A 14,390-nucleotide genomic window follows, 5' to 3' on the forward strand; every position below is an offset into this window, starting at 1 on the left:
TACAAAATTATATTACATGAATTACTATGTTGAAACAGCAGGTTTCAACATAGCTAACTAATAAACAAAAAATGTTGGCCTATGTCCTAAATTTAAACACACACATCAGAATAATAGTTAAATTGTCGCAAATGAACTGTTATTTTAAGTTTTGAAACTGCTTGGTCTGACTGAGTTCTTTGTAATTGTATTGTATTGTATGATTTACTTTTGACCAGTATTGAAGTTGTTGAGCCGTACCCTAAGTTGATTTAGTTTTGTACCTTAAGGCTGTTAAGTTCACTGCGACTACCCAGGTGTACACCAGGTTATCCACAAACCATCCAACCCTAATTCTCCCGTTCCTCTCCACAAGTGTGTGGGATTCGGTATGGTGGGAAAAAATCAATTCCAATGGTCCGAGATGGCAAAAGGAGAATGGGCAAACACTGTCTGCCTGTTGTTGTGACATGTCACGACAGTGAGATTATTAAAATGCTTAATATTAGTTTATTAGGTCAACCTGCAGTTACTAAATAATTTCTTAATGTTAATTTAGGTAGTATATTGTGCAGCATGTCAATAACTATGTGTTGGAATCAAGGTAGACATGGTTTAATACAATACCTGCTAGCTCTTGGTAGGGGTCATATGGGGACACAACTTCTAAGCTACTACTGTTTCTCTATTGAGCTGGAGTCTTGAATCGACTCTTGTGTTATTGTTGGGGCAGCCAATAGTCAGAACTGAATAATACTGGGTCAAGACAATGCAGGGGTGTTTTGGCCTAAAGGCATGTGTCATACACATGCGAAACCAACAGCCACATTGCTCAGTATTTAACTCAAACAGGCGAGTCAGTTTGTGTGCTAGCCGGCCGGCCAACTTTCAAGTTGGTCATTTATTCAGGCAGTATTTCACTCTAAATTAGCATTTTGGGCCAAATGAAATTGATGCTTAAAACAGTAATTGATGCTTAAAACAGTAATTGATGCTTATCTCCAAGTTGAATACGTTGTAGTTTTTGTGCATGGTTAAAAGTGTAATTTAAAAAAAAAATAAGGATAATTTTAATGATAATGAGGATAATAATAAAATTTTGTAAAATGCTATTTTGTTTCAAAATAATGATAATAATAATGATGATTTTACTAAGCATTTTATGTGACAACAAACAATCCGGACATTGATTTCCCTAGGTAAGGGTTGCATCTACATGTAACACGCCTCCCACCTCCATTAGACAAGGGTTTAAGGGTCCTAGGAAAAAGAATATCCAAGAATGAAAATTGCATTAATTCATACTGTACTACTATACTCCCAAATAGTGGCATTTCTTGTTGCACTAGTGGTAGTAAGAAATGGGGACACATAACATGCAACAATATGCACACCCAACAACAACAAGTGGTGTCAAACATTTTGATGTGTTGATTGTGGGCGCTGCATATGTCATGATTCATTGACAGCAGAAAAGAGACTACCGGTGGATGGAAGGGTCACAATTCTTTCCTGTGTTGATTGGGTTTCCCTATCCCACCTAACTTAAAATGCAGGCGCCCCTGCTTCCTATGTTACCTACATAGTGTGTGCGTGTATGTATGTTTATGAGCTCTATGCTACCTGGAAAGCTGGCTGCGTGCCTGCTTGCCTAGTGGCACATATGCATGTGTTTCAGAAGGTTCGCAAATTGTATGCCCCTGTCACCAACAAGCAGAGCCAACTTTACAGATCTACATGTATGACCTAGCTGTGTACTGTGTGGGATTTATCAGATCAGGAAGTTCACTGGTTCTGGTTTCTTCGATTGGGAATTCAGGGAATGTTATTTTGAAATTGAGTGTAATATTTACATTATCATGAAATTTTAACAAATTGATATGAATGCCATGTTTAGTAGACGATCCCACAAAGAAAAAGGGTTGGTTGAGACGTGCAGTGGCATGTTAAGGGTTTTACTTTCTAGTAAACTTGCTTGCTGTGAAAAGTATTTTTAACTGCACAATATTTAGCATGTACCACTGATATATAAAAAATCTTTGCCTAGTGAGAGAAGTATTTAAGGACAAAAATGTTTTTAATTTTTAACTACCAAAAACATCACAGGGAAGTATGAAATCAAATTAATTTACATGGCAAAAAGAAAAACAGAATTAAGGTGACTCTGGTATAGGGCCTACCTGTTTCAGGCCCTACGTACATGAAGACATCTTAAATGTACAGACAAATGCTATATTTTGGAAAAACAGAAAAGCACATTTATTTTGTAATTAGCCAGGGCTGGAAAAAATGCAAGATTTCCCAGGAACATCATCAAAATTTACCTCCAGTATTGAAAATGTTCCCATTATTTCTTATGTATTTCTTTGTTTAGAAGACACAAATTTCCCTCCAAATAGCAAAATTTCCTGGGAACATGGTTCCCAAGTTCCCCACTTTTTCCAAGCATGGTAATTAGCTTTGAACATAATGTAAAGTTATACCAAACAACAGAATTACATTATGTCAAATGTAGGCCTATAATTTATTCAAATATATATTTTCAGTAGGACTTAAACGAAAAATAATGATCATGCGCGACTTTCAAAACATTCAACCAATCAATTGCTGGCGATTTGAACATTTATAGTACATACGACCAGTCAGTAGACACCGTATTCAATATATTACGTATCAAAGAGCAAGGCGGTGCAGGATTGGCGTAAACAATCATGCCATACCACATGCTCATCAAACATGCTATCGCCAGTATAATAGTGATTGGTAGTGTTTTTGTTTACCACACACAAAATCTTTCTGAACTACAGTTCCGATTTCCGATCGGCATATTTACGATGTAGTTGAAATGTATATCATATTTAATGTGCACAGAGTAAATTGATTTTCATTTTCTATCCAAACTGTATCATGGTTTATAGTATACTGGTTCTTAGCATCTTTGACCTTTGGGTTAGAAACTACAGAAATGGGGAAATCCCATCTCACCATGTCAATTGTGGTGGTTGGTGTTTCCCACATGTCAGTCTATTTCGTTGGTTGCCATTCTTTCCAGGATCTTACACACAGAAAACAAAGTGACCAGAACTGCATGATAGAACTTGTTCAAAAAGGTCATATTTAGGTTGACACTAGTTACACAATAACAACACAAGGCCAGACTTTCAACATAAGAGTATTGTGTGGTTTGTCGCAATGTATGATCAAAGTTGCCATCATGACTTGTGAGCCATGCAACTAGCATGGCAGTGGGCGTATTCACTTTATAATACCCAATAGCTCATTTTTTACACATCAAGGATCCATGGTATTGACTGCGGGAATCATGCTTGGAACATGATGCTTGGAATAGAATAGCAGATCAGCATGTCAAAAAGTTGATGACAGTCTTTGATATCAGATCACCATATCAAAAAGTTTGATGACAGTCTTCTATGTGGAGATATTCCTAAGATGTAAACATGTATGTAGGCCCTATTGCGTGTGGTGATTTCACCGTGAGTAGTGTCGAATAGAGCAAGTGAATAACTGCCTACATTGTAAATTGTAGACATGTTGCAATTGTAGCCCTGCGATATGAACATGAAGTACATGTAATGATGTCTGGCTATACCAACAGTATAACTTACTGTCCACCGAGAACTGCTACCAGTACGTGGATGTTGCAGCAACATCTGGAGGATTCCTGTAGACGTTCTGTGCAATATCAACCAAATCAAGCCTGTAAACGGAATAGGCCATCATTGGTGGGCATTATTAGTTTAGAATTAGGCATGCTACAAATATTCAATCATGTTATTTGCAGTGCAATTTATCACATTTTTGTCTCAAAATGGGATTTTTATTTTTAAATGGATTTTTATTATTATTTTATTATTATTATTATTATTATTATTATTATTATTATTATTATGCAAATTTGGGAAATTCTGACAAATAAAGGCAAAATTAATTTTAGACTAAAAGTAAAACTTGTACAAAAATGCAATTTTCATCGAATTTTTTCCTAAATATAAAAGGAATATGTCCTATTTTTTACCTTTAAACTAGTAGAAATAAAAAAAATCATTGATTTACTGTAGAAACCTATGGTCAGCCTCGCCAATTCCCCCCCTGGTCATCTTTGATGGCGGTCCTACCCGGTAAGGTGCTGGGGTAAAAATTTTATCACTAAAATGAGCGCAAAGGATGGATCTATGATTAGCATCTTAGGTCATTTGGGCGTAAATGCATGGGTTTTTTTTTATGACAGTTAAAAAGAAGAAGTTGGTAACACCCTTAGTTCTAGGCTTAAAGAAGGCATGGTTTTTAACCACTTTTGTGTATAGTGGCTGCTTGTGTGTAAACTCTATTCATGATTTGCACTAATTGGCACTTGAATATTAATTATTGAGATCTTTGGTTACAAATGACATGTCATTAGATAAAATGTATGAGACCCCAAGAGTTATACTTTTCCAGATATGTCACTTTTAAAAAGGCATAATTTTTGACCAATTTGTGTGTAAACCACAGAATAAGAGAAGAAGAACCAGCACTCCCTATATCGCCACTTACAATCCCGCCTTCAACTATGGGAAGAAAATTGGGGGTATATATACAATTTTGCGTCTCATCTGGAGCATTTTGGTACTCGCGTGCAGGTCGCTAAGTGCGTCTCTCAAATGCGCATATCATACATGTCACGCGTGCATTACAACAAATGCCTCGAGCAGGCCTGCAAAAAATGTTTATTTCCCGGCAAGAGAGATAAATTTTCTCCAAATTTTGCTCCATGTCTGTATCAAGATAGCGGTCGAGTCCTGGTTCTCCTTCTCATTCTGTGGTGTAAACTCTATGGCTGCTCCCACCGACTGCTCCCCCACCAATTCCACCCCTGACTACTTGTACATTTAAAGGTCTAACTTTTTTATTTGTCATCCAAATGAACTGGGGTTTACTTTATTTAAAAGAAGGCAGAATTAGGAATAAAATGATACCTTACTTCATGTAATAGGGTAAGTACTGCCAACTTTAATTGATGTCTTAAAACAAAAAATTAAAGTCTTCATTCCCAGTTAGATGTTAATAAAAGTATTAAGCAACTTTTCATCTGACAAAATAAATATAAATTCAAAAATAGTTCTGGAATTGAGAGTACCTTAGTGTTGAATCTGGTTTTAGCCTCAGTCTGTGGCCCTCACAAGCTTAGCGAATGTGTAGTGTGAGGATGACAGTCGCTTCCCTCATTCTATGGATTAAATACCAATTACCATAAAGAGACAGTTAATGCTACTGTTTCTCTGTTTGGTACACTGAGCCTTAGACAACATCTTATACACTTAACTCCCCTCCACCTTCCAATTTTCTTCGGGATTAGATGTAGGACACGATGTGATACGATAAATATGCGAATGAGTTTGGTCAGATTTATTTTGCTTTGGAATAATATGCAAATCAATACAATGTATGTCATTACTGTCAGTGTGTACATAGCATTTTGAACCTGCAAGGCATTTAAACTGGGGGACCCAAAACAACCAAAGTATCATACAAAACACCCAGCTCTCATATTCTGCCGTCGGACTCGATGCCTGCCACCGTCAGAATTGAATGTCAAATTATTTGCCCATTGTATATGCACTAGTGACAGCGCTTTCAATGTTTGGCTTCTCTCAAGTTTCGTTCATATCGTGCCAGCCATCTCCCATGATGCTCTGGAGCTGGTAAGGTATAGCCATATAGCCCCTGCAATAAATCCATTCCATAAGCAGGCAATAGACTGTATGTTGGTCCATGGTTGGTCCCAGTAGAGAATCATGTTATTACAGAGCATTTGATATGTACATCATGTACAAGGCAGCCTTTTATTTCTTAGGTTGGTTCTTGCAATGTTTTGCCAAATCCATTTACAAATTTAATAGCGTGCTACTAGTTACTAACTTTGGCCAATGCGTATTATTTTTGCACAAGGTCCTATGCACATGCTTGGCATCGCACACAGGCTACTCTTTAATAAAGGATTTGGTAAAATATTGATTGTAGTTGTAGTACATTACATGTATGTTGACTCTAGCTGTATTTGAAGTTATATTTCCTAAAGTTTTCTTTGGTTTACATTCGAGTCCAGGGGATGTTTTCTTCCGTTTCTTTCAAAATAGAGTGTTTCCTCACTTACACTGGATGATGTTTTCACTTTTAGTGTCCAACACTATTCAATCTGACATTTGATAGTAAATAGTCAATATTTGCTAGGCATTTTGTGTTTCTGAATTTCTGCAAAATATTTTGCACATGAATCATGAATAGATTTGTGTTTGTTTGTTTGTACATATTTAAGTGAAGGTAAGAAAGATGATATAGAAGGAATTGCATCTTCTCACTCAGTGACAACATTTATGATACCACCACTTTCTACTAAAACTGCCCAGATCATTGGATGAAATTATATTCCACTCCATAATACAGTGTTTGCAAAGCCAGTGATAGTGGTAATATTATTTTGATGAATAATTTAAATGTGGTTTGATTTTTATTTTATGCAGGACACATCAACCCCTAGCCCACCTCACTTGGTCAGCAGAGCTAAACGTTCCAGGCCGTCGCATTATAGAGATGGGACAAGTATTAATTGTAAGTATCGGAGATGGTCAACTAATTGGTTTTGTTGCAACATAGAAACAATGGATATTACTAGGTGAACAGATAAATTAATTATTTACTATGATCCTCAGCTAAAAGAAAGCTTGGTTTAATCAGGTTCCTGGTTTAATAGCTCTGACCAGCGTGAAAGCAAAGATATTGGTAATTGGGACTGCTTTCCACTAGGCTGGATAGCTTGGATGGTAGAGCATCGGACTCACAATTGAGAGGTTGCCAGTTCAAATCCTGCTTCAGTCTAATTTCTTTGTTCCCTTTCTTCATTTAATATTATTACCGGGTCAGTTTCTCTCCATATAACTACAATCATTTCATAATTGAATACCTGAGTGAAAGAAGGGCCCAACTCCATTTTACCGAAATGAGTTTATCATATCTTAAAAGACCTGTACCGTTGCAATTGCAACATATATCATTTCAAATGTATGTTACAGTGTATGTTCATTACCAGTACTAAAGGTTCCCTCAAGATAAAAACAGTCTGTCTCTTAAAACTTTTCCAAATAGTGTGTTTTTTGTTAGTATCTCAAAAAAAGTGTTGATGGAGTTGGGCCCTTCTTCCACTCAGGTATTCAATTGTAACATTACCAAATTGAGCCAGATATAGGAAAACAAAAGCTAGAGGTTATCTTCACATTTCATTTTCCATCCATCAGAAATCTGTCAATATCTAAGATTTGTTTTGATGTAAAATTGCAGATGACATGAAATACCAAGGTTCAGTATATCAATCATGAGACATTTGTTTGGCAATCTTCATGTCCATTGATGCAACTCATTATTGAAAAACAAGCGATTTTTTGGAGACAAGCGTACAGTTATTATTTTGCCAGATTTGGAAGAATTGTGTGTGGGCAGATAATGGCTTTTGAATTATGGTGAGCTGCACAGTATGGATAGTTTCAAAGAAGATCTTGGAGGAAGCTGTTTGTTTACTATAATGTTTGCTGCTAAAATAAAAAGACAAAACTTGTTAGTAATTGGTTGATTTGTTTATGCTTTCAGTGACTAACCCCGAAGACAACTTCCTACAGTACCATGTGCCAGATGAAATCTTGCTCACTATCTTCTCTTACTTACTGGAGAAGGACCTCTGCAATGTTGCCTGTGTTTGCAAGAGGTTCAACACACTTGCCAACGACCTCACATTATGGTAGGTGGTTTTTTTTTTTTTTTGATCCCTCCTCCGTTCTCGGGACATTGTAACCCAGTGCTATTCACAATTATTGATACTTTGTAAATAATTTGGAGTATGTATGTATGTTACCTAATTAGTTTCCCTTCCCTAATAAGCACCCCTAGAGAATATTTTGAATGACAACTGTTTAGCATCCCCTTATTAATAAACCTATACGACTAAATTTCATCAAATTTCTTAATTCAAATTTCTGAATGAAATTACCATTTAAATCTTCCAGTTTAGGATTTTAACGACTTGGATATCAGATCACTGTATTTTGCCTAGTATTAATGTTTATGTGTGTAAGTTCTCATTTGTAACTTTCGTTTCATAATTTTAATAAAATGAGTGACTTAACCTGCTGGGATGCTAATTACGCCGAATGCGACAATTGAAAATATATTAACACATATTTTCACAAATGTAGGAATCTAACCCTTCAAATGTATGTACTTCAAATCTTTGCACTTAAATCAGTTACATGTACTAAAAACAAACTAGATGAAATTTGATCGCATGAACCTATCAATATGGAAAAAGACATCAAGTCGAATTCAAATGAAATCAAAAGTGTAAATATTTTTGTAATTGAAGCAAATCAGTGCATCCTCCAAGGAGATCAACGACTCGGAAGCTAGCACAAATTGATAATAAATGCAAGGCTAAATAACGACTGTTTTCTCATCATGGGAAATTGTAAGCACAAATGATTTTAATGAAGACTGCATAAACAAATATCAAATTTCAATAAATGAATTGGATGCAGAAAATACATTGGTACTATGTACATAATATATATCACTGTTAAATGGGATTTTGCCAAAGTATGGAAAACCAATTTTACAGATTGCTATCAGCTATATTTTAATATTATTGGTAAATCTCAAATCATTAATATGATTTATGTGATATTTTTGCTTGTGCATTTTAAGGCTATCAGTCATTAGCTGCCAGTTATCATCGTCACAATTAAGCACATGCGTGTCTTTAGTGCAATTTATTCCCTAGCTTGCAATTGATTGATGCATTGAATTTCCCTCTTTCTATTTAATGTGAATTTCCATTTTTATTAAATGCTCTCTCTGCAGCCTTTGTTCCATTTGGATCAAATATCAGTGAGCTCTAATGCACAGCAAACCCCCCAAACTGTTAGACTCAGCTCTGGAGCTGATTTCCAATCTGTGTACAAAAAATTAATGCTAATTTTCCTATGCATAGCATGGTTTGGCAATGGAAAGTGGTAGCATGCTTAAAGCACTGCCGTGTCATTTGGAAAGTGTGTATATTTGTAGTGTAAGAGAGAACAAGAACTTGTGTGTGCGTGCGTACAAGATGGCGAGAGTGCGAACATTTGTGTGGATCATTGCACGCATATCTGCATTGTTGAGTAACAAGCATGCATACTGGCGCGTAATGGGTTCAGTGATTCCAAACATTGAGAGCAGGTCGATGGAGTGTTATCACAGATCTAAAGGACCTAATTACCACAACAGCATGAATAGCCGGAGTTGAAAGCCTTCAAGGCATGCTCAATTGTGTGTGAATGCTTTAAGATAAAAGAACAATTGTTGTAGGGATTTATTTGCCTTAAGTTCATGCTTTATTAAGTGCCATGTAAAGGCTTTTGATGTCAGCTAGATGTTTAACCTTTACTGGATAGAGTTATGGTTACATGTACCACTTTGTTTCTCTGCTCTTTTTTCAAGTCTGAGATTGTAATAAATTAATACATTTCTTCTACATCTAAGCTGTAATGCATGTTGGACTTGATTGGATCTTTCCAGGAAGAACACAGTTGATAAAAAATATCTGAAATCAAATTAGATTTCACTCTTAAATGACGCCCTATCATCTTTCTCCATTTAAGATGACCAAATAACAAACTGGTATAACAATGTTTACCATACTTAATTAATTTCTTCATTTCCTTCTTTTTGAGTATGATGTGAATGTGTTTTTAACTACCATGTGAACTAGATCTTTATCACATTAACATGCTGGTCAATCACCTATTCATACCAAGCCAGCTGAAAGTTCATATGCTGTAAACAGTTTGTTACATTTCAAGTTCATAGGCATTGTTGAATGTACTGATGTTCACTTTATAAGTAGCATGAATTGATTCTACCAATGCCACTAATCTGGGCCACTAATGTTGTTTGCATTGAGCTGAAAAGACCTCAAATAAATGAGAACAAACTGTGTAACTACACTAAATTATTTTCAGAAATCCATTGTTCTGATATGAAAGGTAAAATTGTGTTTCAAGAAGGTAATAAGGTATGATGATAAGTATATTGAAAGTATACATGAAACATTCCATGCTAGAAATCCAACTAGCATACAAGTTACCGATTCCTGCAAAAATGAGCAGTTTTTGGGAAAATCTTAATTTTTTATTATAAATACTTAACTACCTCTTGCATTGTATTCACTGGAAGAAAAGGACAAATAGTCACTTGATTTCAGTTTTCCAATGAATCCAAGAACCAATTTTTTAAATACATCTATTAGACTATTAATTTTGTAGATTACAATTTATTACATTACTGATCAAGTTACATTTATTGAAGTTTTAAATCAATTAAAAAAAATGAAAGTCATACTCATCAATGCACAGATGCCACTTTTCAGGTTTTAGCCTGAATTCAGGTTTTGTGATTCCAAATTATTGTGTTTTTATTTATTTTCAGCCCATTCGGGGCTTTTTGGCCTGCATTCATGTGCTTTTTCAGGTGTTTCTCTCCAGTTTCAATTTTTTTTAAATGAAACTGAGTGGCATGGCATCTCTGACTTTAGGAAAGAGATTTAGATTGAGACTGCATAATTTGCTCTTCTAAGTGTCTGTGATCTGTAATCTGTGATATTAATATTTTACTGTTATAAAATTTTAAAATTTCTAAGGGAAAACCAATAAAATAAAGGACATGTTGCCTTTAGAAGTAACCAGCGGGTTGGTAAATAATAATAACAAGATTCAGATAGCAATTTGCGCTCAGAAAATTAAGCACCTTGAACATAATGCAAATATTAGAAAATGACTTAAGATCCAAAGAAATGGTTTCATAATGCTATTTAGTAACCTTGTGAAGATCGAAGAGCAACTAATGTTGCTGAAGAAAATGTCTCTAGTCTTTTCTGTCTTGTGACTTATCAAAACATTAATATGCCTAGTTAATGCAGCATTAATGTAACTAATTCAAGGCGTAGTGTTAGATGTTTGTACTGCAGGTTATCATAGTATGCATAATATATATCGCATCAATTGGTTCTGTATCAATGCCATTTAATATGCACAATGTTAAGTAATGAAGCAAGTGCCAGGCTTTAATATTGAAATGAAAATGAGCTGCATTGTTTGTTTATCAGCATACAGTGTTGAAAGATTACAGCTAGGGCAAAGGCTGCTAAGTTTAATACTTTTAGTTAAAAACTTCTTGGTCCCCAATGATTCCCAGAAATTTCTCTCTCTTAGAGAGGCAGGTAATATTGTTTAAGTTATCTACAAGTAAGATGTGACTGTTCAGTTAATATAATTACAAACGCTTTCTTTTCTTGTGTATTTGTTTGTTTATCCTAATAGGAAAAAGATGTACCAATCCGTATATGAAATGTCGCTACCTCTGCTTAGACCGGCTCCTACCAAATTTAAATTTGTGCAGCCAGATAAAATAGATGTTCCTAATGTATGGAAAGAAAGCTTCAAAACCCTGGTAAGTCTCTTCAAATCACGCTTATTTCTCCAGTGTGTCACAGAACCCACTTATATTTCTCCATAGAGAATATTTGTTGTTTCCCTCAGAGGTAATGCTGGCTGTCTGGCAACTGCATCTAGATATTGACTATTCATAAAGGTGGTGCAATTTTATTGCTTAATTTGAAGACAGATGGTGTAAAAATTGTAAAAATCCTGGACGAAAAGGAGTCTAGTCTTAGGGGACGAGACCATTTATTTTCTCACTTACAGCACTGTGAAGCATTGAACAGTTAAACCGATCACCTCTGTTTGATTACCAAAATTATTTGACTGTTTGCTTAGTCTTTGAAAAATGTAGTTGATTTAGTAGGCCAATGGGAGCTGTTCTGGGCCCAAGATAATTTGGGTCCAATAGAACTTAGAAGAGAGATATAGGGAAGATAGGCCAGTTTTTGTGAAGCACATAGAAAATGATAGTTCGTATGCTAGTGCTGGTGTAACCTGTTTGAAATGGACTAACCTTTGGCCTTTGTGTGGTCTCAGCCTTGGACCCCTTAAGGTCTTGGGGCATTGGCCCTAAACCCTTCTTATTGATTGGAAAAAAATAAGGTCCTTTCTAGTTGGGCAAGGTCTCAGGACTTTGGGTAGCTCCCTTTGTAAAAACTAGCCAATGGTTCTATATTGGGAGTATGAATGATGGAGAAATCTCTGTGGACAAGATGAGCCCATTACATAGAACTATATGAATGGGATACTTGCACTGAAGTCAAGGATATCATTTATTAATGTGTGGTGTTGTCTTTCCATGTAGGAATAAAGTCATCTCTAGTCTGGGTCTAGTTTTACTCGGACAGACTGATGTGACGATGCATGCAAGCTCTGAATGATGAATTTTTCCGCTGGCATATTTAAGATGTAACTTTCATTACTGTACTTATATATTATTTATACCCAAGTTATATGTCCTATTATTCAGACATATTTCAAAATTAAACTAATTAGTTTTTTATAGTATGAGATACAATCAAGCAAATTAAGTCTGCTGTGGCCTTGAATTTAGAAGAACATTATTGAACAGCGTAAATTGCCATCAAAAATGGAATTATTATTGTAAGATTTGCTCATTGATAGTGTTCCAAATGTTGCTTCTTGAACAGTACAAAAGGAAAGGAATATGAGTGTCCTACATGTAGTTTTGGTCATATTTCAAAATCAGTTTTTCTAACAGCCTGCAAACAAAACAAACAAAAAATCAAAGCAAAGCCAAAAAAGATTGAGTGAAGTGATTTGTGTGAATACTAGATACAGAAAAGACAGGTGCCACTGTACCATCCCATGCACACCCATATGATATGCATTGATACATTTGTCATTTTACCCATGAATGACATCCATGCTCCTAGTGAACCCTTTTAAAGGTCACACAAAGGCTGGGAACTGAATGATGGCGTTTGGAAACTTGCTCACTCTTAAATTGGCCATAAACTGTTGATGTTACCTGGAACAGACCATGTTTTATCAGAAGATTTAATGCCTCGTTACACCAGTGGGAACATACTAACTAGGCTGGCAATGTACACACAGAGGGACTAGATGTAAATTCATCAATCACTCAGCACATTTACATGCATCTTTGCCACAGTATCTGTTGCAGTGGTATCATTGTGCACTTATAACTTAATAAATGCATTTTGTGTATTATGTGCGGATACAATTAAGAATGTGATGTGGTAAATATAGTCCTTGAACAGATTCAAATCATCTGGGTTTTTTAAAAGCAAGATAAATTTGCTTGATTGAAAAGTGCAGTTGCCTCAGTTTCATACACCCTGCAAAGGGGAGAATGCATCGTTATTATCGAGGTATGATCTGTGTAATTGATTGGAACGGTATTATCTTGCAATATTTTTTCCTGTGTGAGCTTACATGATAAATCGGGTGTTTGCGAAGGAAAGAACACACTCTTTTTCACAGTAATATGTTGTTGTCACATAATGGGAAAAATAAAAACTAAGATAAAATGTGGGTCAAGGAATTCACCTCCAACTGAGGCAGTTTGTATTATAACACAACCTTCCTTGTAGTGTTTGCCACTACATTGCTGACAAATTTGAAGGTGTAGCTGTGGTGAAATTGTGCAAATGGATAGAAAGTAATTGAATGTACAATGTATGCCATGTGATTAGCATTGCCAAACAATAAAATTTCACTGTCGTACCGTGTGGAATAAGTATTGAATTGTATTAATTCAGCAAAATGCTGCCTTTCAGTTGCACTGCAATATGCAGGTACATAATACATTGATTAAAAATATAGCTCTTAATTAATGTGCATTGAGATTCTTGCGTGTATGAGAGCATCAGTAAAAACTGCAGAGTCCTGTTCGAATACTGTAAAATCCTGCCAGCAATTTCAAAATGGGGTTTTACAGTTGGCAAAATAAATTCTGCCAAGAATTTCATTCATGTGTTTTTCGGTGGTTGATGATTTGCAATGCATGACAATTTATTATGGCTGCTTGATCATTTAAGCCTACATTTTCCCCATATTGTTTAATGGGATAGGAAGTGTTGGTCTAAAGTCAACTTAGATGATTCAGTATTTTACTATTTTGCCTTATGTTTGCATTTAATTCTATAGTATACATGTATTACAAATGATTTAAATGTTTTGATTTGGATTGGATTGGTTTGACTCTTCTTTTCTTTTTTTTCCTTTTTTCTAATTTGCAAATATTCTTATTATGGTAATGAACTACCGGTAATTTGCATATATTGTTTCAAATCTTTTTCCAAACATATTTATTCCAAAAATAAAAATTGTTCCATATATTTTTACAACCACACGCATCAAGGTTGAAGCATTGTGGGGTACAGTACACTCTACGTCGACTCGGAG

At 35.4% G+C, this 14,390-nt stretch overlaps 1 protein-coding gene across 2 annotated transcripts in view; it reads left to right on the forward strand.

Moving 5' to 3' along the window:
• LOC140152582 (F-box only protein 11-like) overlaps positions 1–14,390 on the forward strand; it is a 66,301-nt gene that overhangs the window by 30,551 nt on the left and 21,360 nt on the right. The window contains exons 1-4 of one of the 2 annotated variants that reach the window (XM_072174973.1): positions 3,333–3,722; positions 6,501–6,588; positions 7,621–7,768; positions 11,379–11,508. In XM_072174973.1, the coding sequence (XP_072031074.1) occupies positions 3,573–3,722; positions 6,501–6,588; positions 7,621–7,768; positions 11,379–11,508 (516 nt within the window). In that variant the 5' untranslated portion in view covers positions 3,333–3,572. Of the gene's footprint in view, positions 1–3,332; positions 3,723–6,500; positions 6,589–7,620; positions 7,769–11,378; positions 11,509–14,390 lie in introns of those variants that run through there. The other variant, XM_072174972.1, reaches the window with a different exon arrangement.

Source organism: Amphiura filiformis, chromosome 5, assembly GCF_039555335.1.
Source record: "Amphiura filiformis chromosome 5, Afil_fr2py, whole genome shotgun sequence".
Taxonomy (NCBI): domain Eukaryota; kingdom Metazoa; phylum Echinodermata; class Ophiuroidea; order Amphilepidida; family Amphiuridae; genus Amphiura; species Amphiura filiformis.